At 39.0% G+C, this 21,906-nt stretch overlaps 1 protein-coding gene across 2 annotated transcripts in view; it reads right to left on the reverse strand.

The window, feature by feature from the left end:
• LOC124872695 (netrin receptor UNC5D-like) overlaps positions 1-21,906 on the reverse strand; it is a 316,030-nt gene that overhangs the window by 37,401 nt on the left and 256,723 nt on the right. For both annotated transcript variants that reach the window (XR_007039348.1, XM_047372961.1), the window contains exons 10-12: positions 16,916-17,065; positions 7,256-7,474; positions 3,641-3,725 (exon numbers count right to left, since the gene is read on the reverse strand). Coding sequence is in view for 1 of the 2 variants with exons in the window: in XM_047372961.1 (XP_047228917.1) it covers positions 3,641-3,725; positions 7,256-7,474; positions 16,916-17,065 (454 nt within the window). In the remaining variant the exon portion in view is untranslated. The remainder of the gene's footprint in view (positions 1-3,640; positions 3,726-7,255; positions 7,475-16,915; positions 17,066-21,906) is intronic.

Raw genomic sequence — 21,906 nt, forward strand, 5'->3', positions numbered from 1 at the left:
GAATACTTTTGCAAGGCATTATTTAGCCAGTGATCATTAAAGGATAAAGTACTGGAGTGACCAGATGGAGATATGTTCACGTGATCTAAACTGAATTATAGGGTGAATAATACTGAATAATAATATAATTAATAAATGCAACTTCTGCTTGAACTATTTTTATACCACATTGGCAACATTTTCAATAAATGTTGCTAAGTCTGCATTTGGGCTGGTCCGGGTCTGGGAACCTTTCAAGGTGAAAAAAGAATTAAATGTGGAGATCATTACTTTTAAATTAGCAATGGGTCTTATGATAATGCACGCAGTAAAAGATGCAGTGACAACCCTGCAGAGAATCGTCATCATGCTCCTGTGCCTAATCTCAGCTCAGTTTTTTAATCACTTTTAATTGATTATTTTTACAGCTTTGCTGTTTTCAATCATTCGCTGCCTCCACTCAATCGGAGTTGCTCTCATTAGCAGAAGGAAGAGGAAGTTTCAGCCAAAAGGTCCACAGTCCCAAAGAGACAAATTTGTTGATAAACCGATGAATATAGTGTGGCATAAGATGCTAATCAGATAAATTTTTCTCTTTGAGTATAATGGAAAAAAACGCGTTGCCTATGGCTTTATTAAATATTCACTACACCTTCATTTATCTAATTTGAGAAAAAAAAATCTCAGAACATTGATGTCGTTCTTCTCTTTATGTGTGTAGGAGGTGGACGCTGTGCTGCACTGGGAAGCCTAAACAAACATTTAAAGTTATACTTTAAGGTTCAACTGTAAAAGGAAAGTTTTACTGAGCAAACTTGGCAAGACTTACTTAAAACCACCTCCAGTCAAAGATTCAAATAGAACCAATCTGTCACAGGTTTACACTACGTTTTGATACTGTAGACTATTTCTATGTGTAAAAAAAAGAAAGGTACCCGTCAAGTTATTCACTTTTGCTTGTGTGATTCGTATCACATTAGGTGTATTTTGCCACACACCATGATTTTGTCCTTGAGCAACCTTATGTCCCCTGCTGAGCTCAAAAAGTTAACATACAGAAAAAAAATCAACTTCTTGATGCCTGGAGGACATGCGAAGGCTCCTTTCAGCACCTGAAACTGAGCCAGAGCTGATCGATTCCTATTCTTTGAAAAGGAAAACAACGTCTTATGTAGATGACCGAGGTTTGAATGGGAAGAAAAGATTCAATTTCTCCCCTGGACTATGCAGCTGTCAGAAGATAGGCTTTGACTGACAGCTCAGCGGTGCACGGATCCTGCAGCTACTTAAACGACAGCTAGAGAAGTAAACAGCATCAGGCTTATCAGAGCAAAGCAGCAGCTTGCAGGGCAACAGCTTGGCTGAACGGGAGAGACTTAAGGCACAGAAGTGTGCAACTAGCCCGCTAACTGTGCTCTGAGCTACAGCCTCTATATGACCTTGGATGTGTTTCGTTTCCCCTGTGACCTCAGGGTGTGTGCAACTGCAGTGAGATGAAGGCTGAATTTCAGATGGAGCAAAAAGACAATTTTCATCCCAATGCTATTTAAATTTGCTTTGGAAGTCAAATTACGTTCAGAAGCACAAGCAGTTACACATGTTGGTGTGATAACATCTCGTGAGGAACAATTCACAGAGACATACCGACAACTTGATAATGACTGCTTTAAATCAGAAAGGTGTCATAAGACTGACTTCAACTTGTAAGATATCTTTTAAACATACCCATTAAACTATTTCATTTTACTATTTTACTATTTGTCATAGTACAATAAAAACGTTGCTGTGTGTTAATGGATTTTTTTGAGATTAACTAACAAAATGTAGCACATAATTGCAAAGTCAAAGGTATATGATAACTCATCCTCACAGTAGAACACAGTGGTTGCAGCATCATGCTGTGGGGAGGCCTTTCTTCAAGCTACATTGCCTCTATACATTTACTGGCCATTTTATTAGGAACACCTTGCCAGTATCGGGTTGGGCCTCCTGCCCTAACACTTTGTGGCCTAGATTTAACAAGGTCTTGGAAACATTCTTTTACAGATTTTGGTCCATTTTGACATGACAGCCTCACACTGTTGCTACAGATCTGTCAGCTGCGAATCCATGATGTGAATTACCTTTTCCATTACATCCTAAATGTGCTGTATTAGATTGAGATTTGGTGACTGTGAAGGCCATTTAAGTAAATATTCAAAAAGACAGTTTGAAATGATTTTAGCTTTGTAACATGGTGCATTACTCTGCCATTAAGTAGCTATCACAAGATGGGTACTCTGTGGTCGTTAAGGGATGGATGTTCAAACAATGCTCAGCTGCTACTAAGGGGCCACAAGTGTGGCAAAAAAGTATCCTCCACACCAGTACACCAACACTGGCAGACTTAACTGCTGATTCAAGCCAATTTTTATCTTTGCTTTAGATCGTTTACACCAAATTCTGACTTTAACATCTGAATATACAGGGTTAGGTGTAGCTGAAATCAAGACTGATTAGATTGGGCACAAATTCTTCCAAATTGTCATATTCCAGATTTGGTGAGCCTGTGGGGATTGTAGTCTTTCCTGTTCTTAGCTCACATGCAGCCAGTCTCCTTGAATGAGTTTGATGAGTTGTGCATTCAGAGGGGGTATTCTGCATAACTTGGTTGTGTCAAGTGGGTTTTTGAGCTGCTGTTGACTCTCTATCATCTCAAATCTATTTGGCCATTCTCATCTGACCTCTGAAATCAACAAAGCATTTTCCTCCACGCAACTGCTGCTCACTGGATATTTTCTGACCATAATCTGCCACTTGAGAGATGGCTATGCATGAAAATCCTAGTAGACCACTAGTTTTTGAAATACACAAATCACTTAAACTGGCACTAACAGCCATGCCATGTTCTTAGTCAATGAAATCCCCTTTCTTTTACTCTTTGATACTCAATTTGAACTTCTAGGTACTTGAACGCCATGAGTTGCTGCCATCTGTTTGATGTTCTGTTTGTGTTAACAAGCAATTGAACAGGTATACCTAATAAAGTGGACAGGAGTATGTGTTTTCTTTCTCAAACAGGTCTTACTTATCGTGACATTTTCTCCCTGAGTAGCAGCTTTGTGAAAATCTTACATTCTCCTGCTGCATCTACATTCTGAAGCACATCATACCCAATCTCTGTCCATCTGCCCAAAAACCAGATATTGCCATTACGTTGCAGAGTTCACAGCACTCGCATCTCTTACCAGTTAAGATGGATAGAGATATTGTCACAGTTATGTCTACAAATAGAAAACAGACTACCTTAGTCATGAAGTGTATTTTCCTCAGCTGTCAGCTGAGAGAGTTGCTTAGGGCAGTAATGCAATATGTCTACAGCTTCCAATGTATTTGTGACACATCACATCCTCCCCTGTGGTGTCTGCAAGATGACAAAAGACTGCATGCTGGGTGGGGACATGTGCATCTGTAAGCGAGAATATGTACATTGCGTGTCACTTTTTGTGCTTCATGGGAAAGTGAATAGGTTCGTCTTTGTTTGTTCGAGGCGCTTGTTTGGCAAAAAGACAAGGAGCTGTTGTCACGAGAAGATGGATGAGATATGTACGGTGAAGGGCTGAAAGATTAAAAGAGAGCAGCCTGAGAGCCAGACGGCACCTCCTTTGTGAGAGTCCCTCACCTGCTGTCCTCCTGGTTGATGCTCATGTACATTTCCCAGGTAGTGTCTTCTGCAATCCCCCCGTGAGGCACCAACAGACTGATACCTGCAGAGAAAGAGGCATGCGGGAGCTGATCAGCAAGCAGCCAGCCAGTCGTGCACAGACATGGCACACACCTGCTCAGCTGTCAGGTCTCATTACCAAGGGTGACAGCTAGGGGGGTGATGGCCCCAGAAAGAGGCGAGAGAAGCAAATCTCAAAGGCCTTGTGAAATCAATGCTGCCAGCATTCTCTTTGTCACAAACAGAAAGACTTACATACTGCAACTTTCTTAAACACAATCTCTCAAAAACATTAACACCATCGTATGGCATCATACACAATTACTACCAATCTGGGGGTAGATGAAGCTCCTTCAGGGATAGAATGATAAATGTAGGCCATGAGAAAGAACTGCTTGAAGTATGTAGTAGACTGAGCAGCAGAGGTTCACACATTTCTTCATAGTGATAACTACATACTTTCAAATACTGAAGCTTAGAGTCAGTTTTGTGGATATATAAATTCAGCTGATGAAACTCTACACACATTCTGATTCTAATTTAATGTATTTTATTTTGATCTTTTTGGAATAGAAAAAAAACATAATTGTAGAGTGGAAGGAAAAGGATACACCATCCCCACATTAAACTTGGTGGTGGAAGAATCATGTTGTGGGCATGCGTTTTATGAGCCAGGACAGAAAAGCTGGTCAGATATGACAGGAAGATGGACAGAGCTAAATACAAGGTGAATACTGGCATTAAATCTGTTAGAAGGTACGAGAGATTTGAGACTGGGACTGATGTTCATTTTTAAATAAGGACAAAAACCCTAAACATTCAGCCAGAGCTACAGTGCAATGGTTTAGATCAAAGCGTTTTCATGTTTTAGAACGTTTAGTTAATGTTTAGTTCAGTCCAGACCTAAATCTATTTGGGAATCTCTGACAATACTTTAAAAGTGCCTACCTCCAGCCAAGACCTATAGCATACACTTGGGCGGATTCGCAGCTGAGATGAGAATCAGCTCCTGCTGGTCCGATGACATGGTTTTTGTACGTAAAAGGGTGGTTTGCCCTCTTCAGCTCAGAGGGGGTTTCCTGTCTCAAGAGGAGGAGTTTAAGTATCATGGGGCCTTGTTCACGAGTAAAGGGAGAATGTAGCAAGAGATCGACAGATAGATCGGTGCAGATGCCACAGTAATGCTCTCAATTTAAAGGTCGGTCTATGTTCCTAACTTTCTTTCTGCTCTCGGTGGAGAGGACACTTTTCTCTGTCTCCTGCACCCTCCAATATCTGCCCTGCTTCAGCTCTGTGTCTTGTCTTTCTTTTTGGAGCCTCTTTTTGCATATCTTCCAAAATTCTGAGTTATGGATTTGGTCAACTGGTCTCTCAATGCAATTGATCAAATTTTCTCGACGAGAAGACAGGGTGAAGGGGAACCCTCTTGTCCAGACGGGACATTTTTCTCCGGATACACAAAGACTCCTGGTAGAAGTGGAGGATTGTGTGTTTGTTGATATTGTCAGTCAAGGATGTTTGATGTTTGATAACAGGATTTTTGCTTTTTGGAGTTGGCGGTTACCTGGCTGTCTGGCATGTATGATGGGATCTGCAGAGCGATCAACACTCAGACTGAGATGTTACGTGAGCTGAATCGCAGACTGGATGTGATCCTTTCACAGGATCGCGGGCAGGTTGTGGTTCCTGGACTCGGGGTGAAATGGGATAAATCTTGGAGAAAGTTGTTCGCTCGGATCTGGCGGAAAGGATCTGGAATTTGGCTGTTTGGATTCGCCATTGAGACGCACCAGCGAGACTCAAGGCTGACGGAAAATTAAGAGTCAGCCTGACCCAAATAATTGTTGTTTTTCTGAATCTGGCTCCCCTGCACGGCCTTGATGGCTGGCTAACTTCAACTTCTCCTGGAAGTTATGTAAACATGACGCTCTGCTCCCTCTGCCCCCTCCCTTCCCTGAGGACATCTGTGGACCTGCTCAGAACTGTGTGGCCAATTGATGAACATCGTACCATCAAGGACAATGGCCTCTGTGACAGTGCTTCACGGACTCACTTTGCACACACTCACATGCACACACACACAGGCTCATATAAATATACGCACCCCTGACATACAGCCTTCACTGTATCCCTGCAATATGTTGTTGCATATGTGTTGCTTATTTGTGCTGAGGGTTTTTTTTTGCAATCTCAAACTGTATCCTGCTAAGGATAAAGTGTGAAATATGATTTTTTTTCCCCCTCTTGTTACCTAATGTGGTCTCTTTTCTCATCTACCTAAATGTGTGATTTCATTACTTTTCATAGATTTTTAGATTTCTCAAAAGGATTACCAGCAAAAGCTAAATATTATTAGTATTTAAAAATTTGGACTAAAACTGTTTTTACACCAATGACCAGACAATTTTAGATTTCTTAAAAGGATTGTATTACAACGATATTATACCAGTGACAGCCAAACATTATTAGTATTTAAAAAGTTTGAACTAAAAATGTTTTATACCAGTGACCCAGCTTATTTGAATGATGGGACCACAACTGCCTCATACCAGCAACCTCAAGGATTAATATTATAATTTTTCTTCTAGCACCGGATGAATTCCTGACCACAGAGGACTTAATGAGCTAATTACCTCTATCAGAAAGATTGGATTAGAACCAGCTCTTACCAGTAAACTCCCAAGGATTATTAGTGTCATTTGATTTGTTTTTCTGTATCATTGTAATGTTTTTCCTCATGTACAGCGCTTTGAGTGCCTTGTTGAAAAGCACTATACAAAAAAGCTTGACTTGACTAAGTTCACCTATGGTCAGGAACTCTGGGCCATGACCGAAAGAACGAGATCCTGGATATAAGAGGCTGAGATGAGCTTCCTCCACAGGGTGGCCAGGCACTCCCTTAGGGTTAGGGTGAGTTTAGAGGTGCTGCTCCTCCACATCGAGAGGAGTTAGCTGAGGTGGCTCAGGCATTTGTTTTGAATGCCCTCTAGACACCTCCCTTGTGGTGTGTTTCAGGCATTCATTTTATTCCTGAGATGTGCAAAGCTGGTACAGGTATACATAAAAAAGACTTGCATCTTTATTGGAAAAGTAGGCATCATTCTTCCTCGAAGGGTTATTGAATTTTATTTCAGTTCCCCAACCCCACATCTTCTGTTTTTGGACAAGAAACTGAACACCAAGTTCTCTATGGATACTGCATTATGGTGTGAACATGTAAGTGTGATTTGCAGATTAAAAATGCTTTCGTGGTCTGTATGACTACTAAAACAGTGTATATATAATCCATTTACAATTAATGGACTCAGAGAACCTTTAAAATACAGGCCACACTTTTCAGATTTTCATTTGCAAAAAAACTTAAAAAACCATGCATCATTTTTCTTCCACTTTACTTTTATCCACTGTTTTGTGTTGGTATTTAACTTAAATCCCAATACAAACACTGAAGTAGGTTGTACCATTGACGGACGTTTTAAAATTGTCTGCGACATTCACCTTCACATTAAAAACACCCAAGTTCAAACTCCAAGGAGAATCGTATCAAATCAAATTGCCTCACAGTTGGCTCACCTGTATTGGGTACCACCAGCCTGCCTCCAGCATGGCCAAACACTGCCGTTGCTTTGTGCAGAGGCCTGCTGAGTGTCTGAAAAACCCGTGGAGTGAAAAGGTTTTTGCCTCTCCTGCCCAACGTTGTCCCTACTGCAACCTCTCTGTAGTCTGGAGCCAAGCCTCGTGGAAATGTCTGAGGGTGGGCCATAACGTGGTACTCTGCTCTTTCTGTCGCCCCTGAGGAAACAATAAAAGCTTTAAAATGTGATTTTCCGTAAACTTATGAACTCCGACATCTTTTTGAACTCTAAGAAAACACAGTCCGCACTACCAGAGCAGCTTTGTTTACATTCATGATATGCTTATAGTAAAACAATTCACCCTGTGACTGCTCACTAAAGTTAATCCTATAACAGCGACTGAAAGTGCAGCAAGCCTGTCCCTGCCAAGGATTTTGCCTCCAGCTGGAACAATGAGCCCCAGGCTAAAAGAGGAGTTTTACTTTGCATTCAGAGAACTAAGAAGGTGGCCTCTTTACACTGTAGATTCTACATAAAAGGTTGTTGCAGCTATTGTTGGCCTCCATTAGTTTTCATAATCTGCACTTCTAAATTTTGGCACGCAGCAGATGCTATCTTGCTGTTTTAGCCATCTGGCTAAAACAGCATTTCAGCAATCCCAATAACTTTGCAGTATATTTGTCCTCTTATAGATTTCTTTTGTTTGTCTGTCACACAAAAATGTTTCAGATCATCAAAGAAATGCAGTTTTAAAATTATGGTCTCATTCAGTAGGTGAAAAAAGTGTTCCAAACTCAAAGTATGTGACACACATACTTCATTCTTACTCTTGTGTAACTATATTATACTTTTGTTCTATACTTTGCTTTCGACTAAGACTGCTCCGATTTGTCGACCTCATCAGTGAAATAAAACATTTGTCAACATCAATATTTTTTGTCAGTATAGACATTTTTATAATTTCATCCTTTTTTGAATTATGAACAAAAGCTATGGCAGTTCCATTCAATCAGTAGTTCAACTCTAGACATTGGTTGCTTTATCTGTGCAACTGTATCAAAACAAACATGGTGGACAGAACATCTAATTACTGGCTAATGGGCCGAGCTTTAAATATTTTTCCACTTTTTAAAAGATCAAAGTAGTCTGAAGTATGAAAGTGCTTTAAGTAAAATACGGCACAAAGGCCAAAGAGCAGCACAGATCAATGGGCTGCTAGCCATGCAGTAAAATTAAATCATTTGTTTTTAAACTGGTAAATGCTCTCTGAAGTTAGACAGATCGGTTGCTATGTTTCATCACTTTTGACTCATATTCAATTCAGTTTCAATTCAATTCAGTCTATTTATATAGCGCCAATTCACATCACATGTCGTCTCAAGACACTTCACGAAAGTCTGGTACATACATTCCAATTAATCCTAATCATTGAACCGTGCAGTCAGATTCAGTTATTTATTCAAATCGGATAAAAAGTTTTTCTGTCTAAGGAAACCCAGCAGATTGCATCCAGTCAGAGATTTGCAGCATTCCCTCCTCCCGGATGAGCATGTAGAGACAGTGGACAGTCATTGGTGTTGACTTTGCAGCAATCCCTCATACTGAGCATGCATGTAGCGACAATGGAGAGGAAAAACTCCCTTTTAACAGGAGGAAACCTCCAGCAGAACCAGGCTCAGTGTGAGCGGCCATCTGCCACGACCGACTGGGGGTTTGAGAGAACAGAGCAGAGACACAAAGAGAACAAAGAAGCACTGATCCAGGAGTCCTTTCTATGGGAAGGAAAAGTAAATGTTAATGGATGTAGCTCCTTTAGTCGTTTCACCTAGCAAGAAAGAACAGATCAACTCTGAGCCAGTTTTCAAGGATAGAGTCTGAAAGAGAGCACATAGAGTTAGTCACGGTAAAAGCTCAGTCAATTGCCATGTCTAGGAGAGAGAAAGGGTTAAACACTGAAAGACAGGGCCATGTGGATCATCTGTAGAGGGTGAGCATTAAGTTGTTGCCAGCAGAAGCTTTGACGATGCCCCTCTCCAGAAAGGTGTCACAGGTAGACACAGAGTCAGGCCAGGTGTAGCTTCTAGGAAGAGAATAGAAGGAGAAGAAAGTTAAAAGCTGAAATAACAGCAAATAATGCAAAATTGGAGAGTAGTGTGAGAATGTAGCGAAGAGGGTGAAAGTGGTCATTATGTCCTCCAGCAGCCTAAGCCTGTAGCAGCATAACTACAGAGATAGCTCAGGATAACCTAAGCCACTCTAACTATAAGCTTTATCAAAAAGGAAAGTTTTAAGCCTAGCCTTAAAAGTAGACAGTTTGTCCATCTAGAGCCCACTGATGGCCATTGTTATACTAAAAACCACAACGATTGGGATACCTCTCTCAGTCAGATTGACCATAACCATTGGAAAAGAGAGGGGATCATACAGGTAGCAGAAATAGAGGGTGTGTTTGCACCTCAACCATAACTGAGCTGGTATGGGCTAAACTTGACTCCCCCTTACTCCATCTAACAGGGAGGAAAGAAGACGGAGGTAAAAAATAAGGAAGATAGCTCAGGATAACCTAAGCCACTCTAACTATAAGCTTAATCAAAAAGGAAAGTTTTAAGCCTAGCCTTAAAAGTGGACAGGGTGTCTGCGTCACAGACTAAAACTGGGAGCTGCTTCCACAGGAGAGGAGCCTGATAACTAAAGGATCTGCCTCCCATTCTACTTCTAGAGACTCTAGGAACCACCAGTAAACCTGCAGTCTTGATAATGAAGTGCTCTGTTAGGAACATATGGAACAATCAGATCTCTGATGTATGATGGAGCTAGATCAGTAAGGGCTTTAGATGTGAGGAGGAGAATTTTAAATTCTATTCTGGATTTAACAGGGAGGCAATGAAGGAAAGTTAAAGTAAGGGAAATATGATCTCTGTTTTTAATTTTCATCAGAACTCTTGCTGCAGCATTTTGAATCAGCTGAAGGCTTTTAACTGCATTTTGTGGACATCCTGATAGTAAATAATTACAATAGTCCAGCCTTGAAGTAACAAATGCATGGACTAGTTTTTCAGCGTCACTCCTGGACAGGATATTTCTAATTTTGGCAATGTTCCAGAGATGAAAGAAAGAAATAACAGAAACCTGTTTAATATGGGATTTAAATGACATGTCCTGGTCAAAAATAACACCTAGGTTTTTTACTTTATTATCGGAGGTCAATTTAATGCCATCCAGGTTAAGTGATTGACTAAGCAGTTTTTTTTTTTTTTAAAGACGACAACTTCTGTCTTGTCTGAATTTAGAAGCAGAAAATGTAAAGTCATCCAAGTTTTTATGTCTTCAAGACAAGCTTGTAGTCTATCTAACTGGTTGGGCTCATCAGGATTCATGGATAAGTAAAGCTGAGTGTCATCAGCGTAACATTGAAAATTTATTCTATGCTGCCTGATAATTTTACCTATTGGAAGCATATATATATATATATATATATATATATATATAGTAAAGAGAATTGGCCCAAGTACTGAACCCTGTGGTACTCCACAATTAACCCAGGAGTTTAAAGATGATTTATCATTTACACGAACAAACTGGAATCTGTCAGACAAATAAGATTTAAACCAGCCTAGCGCTGTTCCCCTGATCCCTACAGCATATTCCAGCCTTTCTAAGAGAATATTGTGATTGACTGTATCAAATGCAGCACTGAGATCTAACAGGACAAGTCCATTATCTGAGGCTAGGAGAATATCATTAATGACTTTCAGCAGAGCTGTTTCAGTGCTATGATGAGCTCTGAAGCCTGGCTGAAACTCTTCAAACAGGTCATTGCTGTGTAAATGCTCACACATTTGATTAGCAACTATTTTCTCAAGAATTTTAGATAAGACTGGAAGATTGGATATAGGTCTGTAATTTATTAAGTCATCTCGATCAAGAGAAGGTTTCTTAAGCAAAGGTTTAATTACAGCTACCTTAAAAGCTTGTGGTACATATCCATTTACTAAGGATAAATTAATCATATCTAAATTGTGGCTAGTAATCAGAGGGAACACTTCCTTAAATAATTTGGTTGGGATTGGGTCTAACATACAAGTTGAAGGTTTAGATGAAGCTAATATTTCTGATAACTCAGGAAGCTCCACAGGATCAAAGCAGTCCAAACACAGATCAGGTTCTACAGTTACTTCCAATGTTGTCTCACTTGCTGAGGATGAAGTAATCATCTTCGGGAGTATGTCAAAGATTTTCTTTTTAATAGAATCAATTTTATTTTGGAAGAATCCCATAAAATCATGACTGCTGAGAGCTAAGAGAATGAATGGCTCAACAGAGCTATGGCTATGTGTAAGTTTAGCAACTGTACTAAAGAGAAACCTAGCATTATCCTTGTTCTCTTCTATTAATGATGAGAAATAAGCTCTTCTGGCTTGACGAAGTGTCTTTTTATACAACAGTAGGCTATTTTTTCCAAATTAAGTAGGAATCTTCTAGGTGTGTAGAGCGCCATTTTCTCTCCAATTTTCTAACATTGTGCTTTAAAGTATGTAGCTCTGAATTAAACCAGGGAGCTAGCCTCCTATGAATAATTACCTTCTTTTTCAAGGGGGCTGCATTGTCTAATGCACCACGCAATGATGAAGTAACACTGAACAAGAGAATCAATTTGTGAAGGGGCAGAAACAAAATTACTGCCCTCCACTGTGTTTTTCTGTGATAATGAGGAAATCAAAAGTGGAACAGATTCTTTAAAAGTTGTTACAGCATTGTCTGATAATGATCTACTACAATGAAATTTTCTTTCAGGTGTGGAGTACTCGGTTAAATTAAACTCAAAGGTTATTAAGAAATGGTCAGACAGGACAGGGTTATGAGAAAATATTGTTATGTCTTTACACTCAATGCCATATGTCAGCACAAGGTCCAGAGAATGAAGACAATGGTGGGTAGGTTTGTTAATATTTTTAGCAAAGCCAATTGAGTCTAAGATAGCATTAAAGGCTATATTTAGGCTATCACTTTCAGTGTCAACATGAATATTAAAGTCCCCCACTATAATAACCTTATCTGTATTTAACACTAAATCAGATAAAAGGTCTAAAAATTGAGAGTAAGGGCCTGGTGGACGGTACAAAACAACAAACAGAAGTGGTTTTAGTGCTTTGCAATTTGGATGAGGAAAACTAAGGATTAAATATTCAAAAGAGTTGTAGCTATTGATTGGTCTGGGACTAGTCAATAAATTGGACTGAAAGATGGTTGCTACTCCTCCCCCTTGCCCAGTAATTCGAGGAATGTGAAAATTTAAATAATTAGTAGGAGTTGACTCATTTATAGTAACATAATCCTCTTGCTGCAGCCAGGTTTCTTTGAGGCAAAATAAATCAATCTGATTGTCACAAATCAGGTCACTAACTAGCAAAGTCTTTGAAGAGAGAGATCTTATGTTCAGTAAGCCACAATTAATTGTTTTATTTTTCTTTTTAGTCTGAGTTGTGTTTATTTTTATTAGATTTTCCTGATTTCCTCATTTTAGATTATTTTTAATCTATTCAATTTTTGGCCGTGGGCGAGACACTGTCTTAATAGGGTAATGGTTGGGTAGCAGTACAGAAGCTGCAGAGAGTAGTGTTAAACTACGACCCTGCTTCCTGGTCTGAACCCTGGGTTATCAGAGGTTTGGAGAACTAATAAATTCGGCCAAATTTCTAGAAAGAAGAGCTGCTCCATCCAAAGTGGGATGGATGCCGTCTCTCCGGATCCGGACTCATATTGACTCAAGATAGCTGACTGCATGTGTTTATGGGCAGACTTTATGCGGAAGCCCAAATTATCTTTTCGACCTCTCATTTAAACTAATTTATTTGTGTAAATAATTTCTAAACCAAATTTTACCAAGGAAAACCATAACCCCTAAATAATTTATAGCATAAATATATACTTGTTAATTCAAAGTTACATTTTAACTAAAAGGTATAATTAAAGATTTTTTTTCCTTGGTGCACTATGACTGAAGTGAGATTTTTGTTTATTTTCAGTTCAGTCTCATCATATTTGACATTCTGATTATGCAGGGGTGTTTATGTGTGAATACCTGAATACCAAGAGCTTAATTATATTTATTTTTGTCATGATGGAGGTGGTATTTTATTGATATGAACCATATTTTAGAAATAAAAACTTAATTTTGTGGGAGGTTAAAAATTAAAAATCTGAAAGGTTCAGATTTTTATTTGTGATTTAATTCTGCAGCAAAAACAGATCATGAAGCTTCCAGTACAGATATAAACTGTGAGCAGTTAAATTGCCCATGTAAACAATAGTCCTTAATGTCAGTCTCAGAAAGCTTAAGACACAGAGGAACGGCGTAACAGTGAAACCCAAGGTTTATGAAGCTGATATGTGACGGAGGTTATGTCTGGTTGTTTATAACTTGTGACCAGCCAAACATTTCTATCTGCGGTGTGGAGGCTTCTCAACCTGGCCCAGCTCATACTTCCAAATGTTTGTAGCTTATTTGCAGGTCATGAAATTGCAAGTATTTGAGAAATAAATTGCAGCTCACGTATTTTAATATCAGTTTTCAGGGCAACAGTTTTGATGTGTGAGCTCTCAGGCAAGGTACTGCATGTTTTCTTGTTCAGTCATTATGTGCCTCAGCTGTTGCTGCTGCTGATGGAGTACAGTTTATGTCCACTTGTTTTACACTAACGTCAAAAGAGTAACACCAGGCATAGGACAAAGATAGAGTGGAGTCAAGCAGCTCAATCTGCCCTCTAAAATTGTCTCTATAGAAGAGATCAAATATTAAATGGTAGAAACAGAAGAGTACCGTGGTGCTGTATTATGTTGCATTTGACAAAATAACAACCATGGCAAATAGAAAGCACACCCATGATGAATTATATGCGCTTAACTATTAGGGCATCATAAAAGTGATCTGGTAATTAGTAGGTCCTAACACTGAATTTACCTCAAGTCTACAGAAAATAATAATAAACCAGATTAAAAAAGCTGTCAGAGCCTCAGTTCAGTCTTGATGCTTTCATAGTATTTAAGAGGGAAAGTACCAGGCACACGCTGCTTCTGAAAGTCCATGATTAACACATCAGCAGTTAAGTCTACCCTTGAAAAGCAGACCTCTTTGCAGTTTGCTGGTCTGAAGCATACGATGTGTTTTAAGACTTTGCCAAGGAGGAAAACATCAGCAATTCAATTAAATTCAGTTTGTTTGTATAGCACCAATTCACAATAAATATCATCTCAAGACAATGAACAAGACAAACAGATTCAATTTATATAAATAAATATATAATCAAATCATTCCAATGATATACACAGAGTAAATTTTAACTGCATACATTCATTTTGATCCTAGTTATAAGTGCTGTCAAGTTCAGCTATTATGCCAAATGGTTATATTTTGTATCTAGGAAAACCCGACTGATTGCATTATTATTGACTTTGCAGCAATCCCTCACACTGAGAATGTATGTGGCCACAGTTGAAAGGAATTACTTGATTTCAATGGGAAGAGACCTCCAGCAGAACATAACCGAGGCAGATGCCACAACTGAAAAGGGGCCTGACAACTGAAACTATGAATTCACAGGTAGAGCAGTAGTTTCTATGCTAATGAAAAGATAGTGTTAAAAGTAGCAGTAGCTATTGTAGTGACTTCATCAAGAAAACACAGCTAAACAGAAAAGCTTTGAGGCTTTGGGATGAAAGAAACAATAAAGTACATAGTGGCAGCAGAAGGTTCTTCAGTGGCTTTGTTCAAGGAGAGTGACACAAATAATAGAAGCATTTGCTCCTCTCACTTTAAAGTGTCATAAAAGCCATTTTCAATCTATTAAAAGTTCATCATTCTACAGCGAGGAAGATTATTGCAAGTGGATAATGTATAAGACAACTGAAAGTCTTCCCAGGACTAGACATCACAGAAAATACATCCCAATGTCAGACTGTTTAATGCTTAGAGAAACTGTGAAAAGCCAATCATGTTAATCTCAGATAAAACAGGCAACAATTAGCATTAAAATTGTATTGCTTACAGAAAGAAGAAGACAGACAAAGTATGTCTTGTTTGAAAGAGATTCAGGGAGAAAACCTATAACCATAAAAAATAGTGCAGTAGATCTTAGGTTTACAATCAAATATTTGGCCATAATGCAATACACTGCATGGTTGAAAAGCAAAGAGTTTTTCAGTACAAACTTTCAAACTGACTGTCAAACAAGGTGGGAGAGTGAAGATGACTTGTTTGTTGGGCACAAGACCTGGGCACCTTCAGTTACCCATGAACTCGTCTGTATACCAAATTATTCTACAGTCAAATCCTAGGCCTTCTGTTCAACAGCTGGTGATTTCCCCAAACTGCACCATCATCAGGGACATGATCCACAACACAGGAGCAATTCTACAACAGATTGGCTATATAAAAGGAAGAATCAGTGTGTTCAAATGGTCCAGTCAAAGGCCAGATCTCCACCTGACTTAAAAAAAATTTGACAGGACCTTTCAAGAGCTGAAAGAAATCTCCACACTCATCAAAGAACTGAATCTGTGAAAGACTCTCGAAATTCATCCAAATTAATGAAAGAGTCAAATAAAATCAGACAGAAAATGACTACACTACTTTTTTGCTGCTAAATGTGTACTTAAGTGTGTACTTAATTATTAACGCAAATCATAGCATATGGTAGTTTGTTATTGAGTGTATGGAATCTGCTGAATAATTTGGTGCACTCTAAAATACATCTAAACTATTATTAAAACATTGTAATCAGATCCTTTTTGTCATGCCCCTAAAGGTAAAATTGTAAAACTGAAAAATAATGTACTATTTCACAGATATTTAAGACTTCAAATTTTTTTGAACTTGTAAAAAAAGGTGTAATATACCTCCTTTATGTGCAATTAACCTCCATCTATTTAAAGGACATAGCAATAAGAAAAAGTCTGTGTGAGAAAGGAGAGTCAGTTTGTTAAAGGTGTAAAGAGGTGTTGTCTGCAGTCTGCAAATTATTCTTGAAGGTAAAGACAGAGAGAGAGAGCTCTTCGCTTTGATAAAATTTGGCAGCTCATTCCACCAACAGGGAACCACAAATGAGAACAGTCTGTACTCAGACTGCTTCATGTTTAGAGAAGGCATTACCTGAGAGGAGCACACTGCCATCTCTTCAAATATTTAAATAATTTCCTATTAAATCAGACCTTATCTTACAGTTTCCTTTTACAATTTTGCAAAGAGAAAATTTAGTAACATTTGTTCAACACGGAAGATCACCTGCAGGGAATATAAAGTATGACCATGAATCTTGTTGTACATCTTGTCTAAATTAACCTATTAAAAATAAACCACCTTAATTTCTGTATTTGTTGAACACACATCCGCAAATAAAGCTTATTTTCTATACAAGAGCAAAAAGTATTAAAGCATTAATTTTAACCCAAACATGGGGGAAAAATTGACTGCAGAATGGTCAGCTAGTGTGGGATGACAGGTTTCTTTAGAGGCCGTCCTTGGACAAAATAAAATGTTTTCAAAGAAAGGTGGATTAGTCTTGAAATTGTTACTTTATAGCTGCTCAGCTCTCTGCATCTCCTACTTACACAACACTACTTGACTACGACAATATGGGCAAAAATAGTTCTGTTTCCTAACCTTTTGCCTTAAGATCAGGCAGCGGGTCGAGGAGGGCGTGCTCGGCCATTAACTCCTTGTCAATAGAGTCCTGGAAACATATGGGGCTGGTATATGTACGGGACACTGTCAGATCAGGCTGCATGGATGAATTAATAAGCAGGGGGTTTGCTGAAAAACAAACAAGAAGATAATTATTGACAGCAGTTGGATCTCTTTAAGGACATTTTTGCACACTTACACTTCATTAAAGAGTGTTATTACCAACATGCAAAACCTGAAGTGCATGTCAATGAAACCTTGTTTTCCATTTTGTGGATATGACAATTATTTCCTCACCATGGAAACAAGAACGGCATGCGTTTACAGAAATAACGTCTTGCTTAGCAGTTGGAGACAAGAGCAGCAGCGGGTGTTAAGTGAAAATCAACTTTCAAAACAGGTACATATTCATACTTGCATTTAAATTATAATATTATAATAACATCAGGGGATATGGGATAGTGGTTCTGACTCCCAAAGAGAGGAACTTTAGTACAAACATCCAACATCTCTGTTGAAAGATGCACTGAATTCCCCCAGTCATTCAGAAAGCCAGTTGCAAAGGTACACTTTGCCATGTTAAAACTTGTATATATTTCTGGGGGATTTTATGTGATGGGCCAACACCAGGTAAAACATTGTGAAATGAAAGGAAAAAATACATGTTTTTTTTTATATCCTCTTCAAATAAAATATGAGGAGTGCATTTATTTTTGAAATGGCTGTTGTTCAGCATGATTCATAATTTCCAAACAGATCTACTCTCATTCATACAGCAGCACCACTTTGACTGAACTGTCCATAACAGAGCTCTCCGAGGCAGATCAGCAACAGTTTAATTTGTTATTGTAAAAATACACAAGCAAAAAAATTAAAAACTTCACCAATGACAACAAAACAATAACTGATATACATGGACAGTCCATGAGTTGTATATTATTTTCAAGAGTTAAGGTGTGGAGCTTGATGGGTAAAGATGCTGTGTTGCAGGCATCTAACTTGTGTTCTTCAAGACAGTATTGGTTTTCCTCAACACACCTCTCAGTTATGCACTATGAGGAGCGGGTCTATCACATAAATCAATTTACAACTAGGTTAGATGTTTGTAGCTGGAAATGTAAAGTTCAGTGGGTACAAACATCTTTGCAAGCACTGTTTTGTATGGCATACTGCTACAGCAAAGACTGTTCAAATAGCACAGAGTAGATAAACATCTAATGCAGAAGATGGGATTGTTTGTTTATCTGTCTCCAGTAAGGTAAAATGAAGCTAAAAACTCATTATTTGGTCATATTTTTACTATACACAAAACAAAAACAGATTAAATGGGCTCCTGTAAGAGATGAAATTTCAGACTTAAACTCGGCAAAGTTGGTCTTAGTTGTTAGAGCAACTCTGAAAAAAACTAACTGATTACTGTGCTTTTACTGTAGCAGCATATAGTTGAGCGAGACATGAGGAGGGGAGCACATGCAGGTTATTATGGAGGTTCTAACACAGGGAGCAGAGACCAAGATTAAAGCCTTCCCTGCCACCTGCGGTGTTATCAGAATGAACTTTATTATGCCTAGCTGAGGGCTCCTGCTGTTGCCAACCATAATGCCAGCCTGGTTGAAAAAAAATGGCTCAATCTGTAGGGTGAAACACACCAAGCTAGAGCACTCTGATGTTTCTGCGTTTGGAGCAATGAGGCCATGAATGTTTCATCTCTGAACTGAGCAAAAATAAATGGAAAACACTAATAAATTGCATTTTTAATTCTGTAACGATGAATAATTGATTTAGGTATTGTTAAACGTAAGATGATAAATTCAAAAAGCCAGTGTATTCTAAAGATAAGCTTTTTATTTACCATGTTTATTAATATACTCTGTGGTAGGAGAAACATATCTAAATAATAATAGATAAGAGATAAATTACTTGATGTGTTTTACTATTCGTTTTTTAAACAAGTTTTATTAGTCAGGCTGTGCTGGTGTTTTTTCTAAAAGATTCAAATGCCCTGCATGTTTTATAGATTAAGCGATATTATAATGGTCATTTGAACTCCAGCTCACACATTAAGAACCTTCAAAAGCCTGTAGTAAACAAACTAAAAAATTTAAAACTGTCATTCTCATCCTGGCTCCTAAAGCATTTTAATAATTGATGCGCATTAGTTATGTCATAACACAAAGAAATGAATGCATAATTCATGACATTGAATGAATGCATACACTGTGTGGATTGACTGGATGTTGTTTTCATTCAATTACATTAGCATCAATATTTGAGCACTTTTATGGTTTTTGAATGCAAATAAATACCAACTTGAAAAGGACAAAATCCTTTAACCTTTGCAAAAGTAATCTCTTCCCCACTGTTAATCTTTGAAAGAGTCAAGAGTTAGTGATGGCGTGTGGGGTCTGGGTTTTGTGCTTGTTTGGTAGCAAAGATAATCTGAAAGTGACTTTTTTCTGTCTTTAAACTTGTGCGTTCTTCTGACATTTAAAAAAAAATTGCTTTTTTTAAAAAATACATTAATATATAATGTCTATGCAGCCAAATGGAGAATAACATTCAGAATGCAATATTGTCTCATTGTGTGATAAGCAACAAAATGTATTTGATTGGCAGGGTTTTTGTTTATGGTTCCTTCAAACCATAAAACCAGCTAAAATACTAGATAGCTGCATGGATTATATTTTTAGAGCATCACATGCAGATGTTTTGTCAAGGTCTGTGTGTGAATGAGATAATTAACCAAACACGTATTTCTGTGTCCGTGCCAACAATTCACAACATTTCTTTCCTTTTCTACTCTCCTGATTTCTGTACCTGTCGTGTTACAGGCAAAAGGCAAACTGCAGTTGCTTTTAAGCCTTACAGTAAAGTCAAGTCCTCTATTTGCGTCTTTACAGATTTCATCTGGTTTTGTGGTTTTGTCGCCCACGCGTTAATGTCTCATCAGACATTAATGTAACATCAGACAAAGTTGGTCTGAGTAAATATATGAAGCATATTTCAAATGATGACTTATTTTTTTTAACAAGGAAGCTGTCCAAACCAACCTGGCCTTATATGAAAAAGGAATTGGCCTCTAAATAAAGTAACTGGTGTCTTTTACATCACTGTGGTGGAATTTTGGCCCACTATTCTTTGCAGAATTGTTTTAAATCAGCCGCACTGGTGGGATTTTGACAATGTATGGCCTGTTAAAAGTCTTGCCACAGCCCCTCAATTAAATTGAAGTCCGGACTCTGACTACCCCCCAGCAAAACCTTTTTTGTTAGTTATTTTTGATAATTTTTTTAGCCATTCATAGGTAGACGTGCTAATGTGCTTCAGATCACTGTCCTGTTGCATAACCCAAGCGAGCTTGAGCTCACAAACTTATGGCCGGACGTTCTACTCCAGAATTTTCTGGTACATAATTCATGGCTCCATCAATTACTGCAGGTTGTCCAGGTTCTGGACAACTGGACCGAATATTACCCTAAAACCATTAAAACAATTTAATTGATGTTATTATGTCCCTTTTCTGAAGTGCTCATTTAGTTTTATGCTAGTTGTAACAGGACACACACATTGGAAAAAGTTACATTTTTGTCTCATCAGCCCACAGGATATCTCTGTGGGCTGATTTTCTCTTTCTTATTGTTAAATTATTGACATTGACCTTAAATGAGGTCATCATTAATGAGACCTGCAGTACAGTATGTGTTGTGAATGGTTCTAATCTTGTTGAGTCATCAATTCAAATGAATCTAACAGTTCCATGTTTTCTCCATTGGTGGATAACTGATTTGTTCACAACCAAGTCATATCTCAAGTCTTTGAGGGGCAAGCCCAAGTTAAGTCTCGCATCTTTTTTTCCTACAAAATAAATATTTTCTCATAAACTCCATACCATCTAGGACATCTCTAACCCTGCATTGCTGTAGCTTATGATTGTAAGGTTGAGGACGGAGGACCCAGAATTTCAGCCAGAAACAGAATAAAAGTTAAACGATTTATTCAGGAGCAGCGCACAGATACTCAGGACTCCACCAGCCGGGAACCCGGGATCACTTAACAGAGTCCGTGTAGGGCGGAGGAATCAGAATAGGCTCCTTTGCCTGAAAAGGAAATGGCAGACGGTGAGTGGTGGCCAAGGTAAGAAAAAAAAACAATTCACTGGACTTAGCTCACAGTTCAGGCGGGGATGGATCTGCCCGGGGGAAGAGATGCGAGTCTGGGGCTGTCCTGCTGCGCAGGAAGGCAACGTGGTCTAATGGTCCAGAGGGGTCTCGTGGGAGAGCAGGCAGGTCGAACACTATCAGACTGGAGGGTGCACAAGAGCAGCTGCCCAGCAAAAGTGATCCAGGGAAAAAAAATCCAGATTAGTTGTAGGAGGTTCCAAGAGTATCTCCAGCATGGAGCTCAGTATACAGGCCGCAGTGGTCAAAACACTCAGGCGTAGAAGTGCTGGGGAGCCACCCTCATATAGTCCTCCAGCTGATGAGGCAACAATGTGCACCTGTCAGCAACTCAGGACCCGGCTCCTGCACCCTTAGTGGTGGAATAAAGTAAACAGCAGGCAGGATGAAGAGCAGACTCTGACAGGAAGTGATCCAGATAGTTAATGAGGAAGCGTCCAACAGACTGAAGTCGGATTGCCGACTGATCCAAATCCTCCGAGGAATCAGCTGAAGCTGTGACAGGAACACAGAGAGCTGTGATTGTCCTCTTGACAATAATTCCAGGCGGACTTGAGAGCCAGGCGGGCTCAGGCTGAATAAACCAGTGGTTAGGCTGAGGCGTAAATCCAGGGACAGAGACAGGGTCAAATTCCAGGGCTAGAGGCATCACACAAGGGGCATAAAACCAGAGGAGACGGGACACCACATAGGGCTTGATCTGGGACACGTGGAAGGTAGGGTGAACTTTCATGGCACGAGGCAGACGTAAACGAACAGCCACAGGATGATCTTGGATATGGGAAAGGGTCC

Source organism: Girardinichthys multiradiatus, chromosome 8 (genome assembly GCF_021462225.1).
Source record: "Girardinichthys multiradiatus isolate DD_20200921_A chromosome 8, DD_fGirMul_XY1, whole genome shotgun sequence".
In the NCBI taxonomy this organism is placed as follows: Eukaryota; Metazoa; Chordata; class Actinopteri; order Cyprinodontiformes; family Goodeidae; genus Girardinichthys; species Girardinichthys multiradiatus.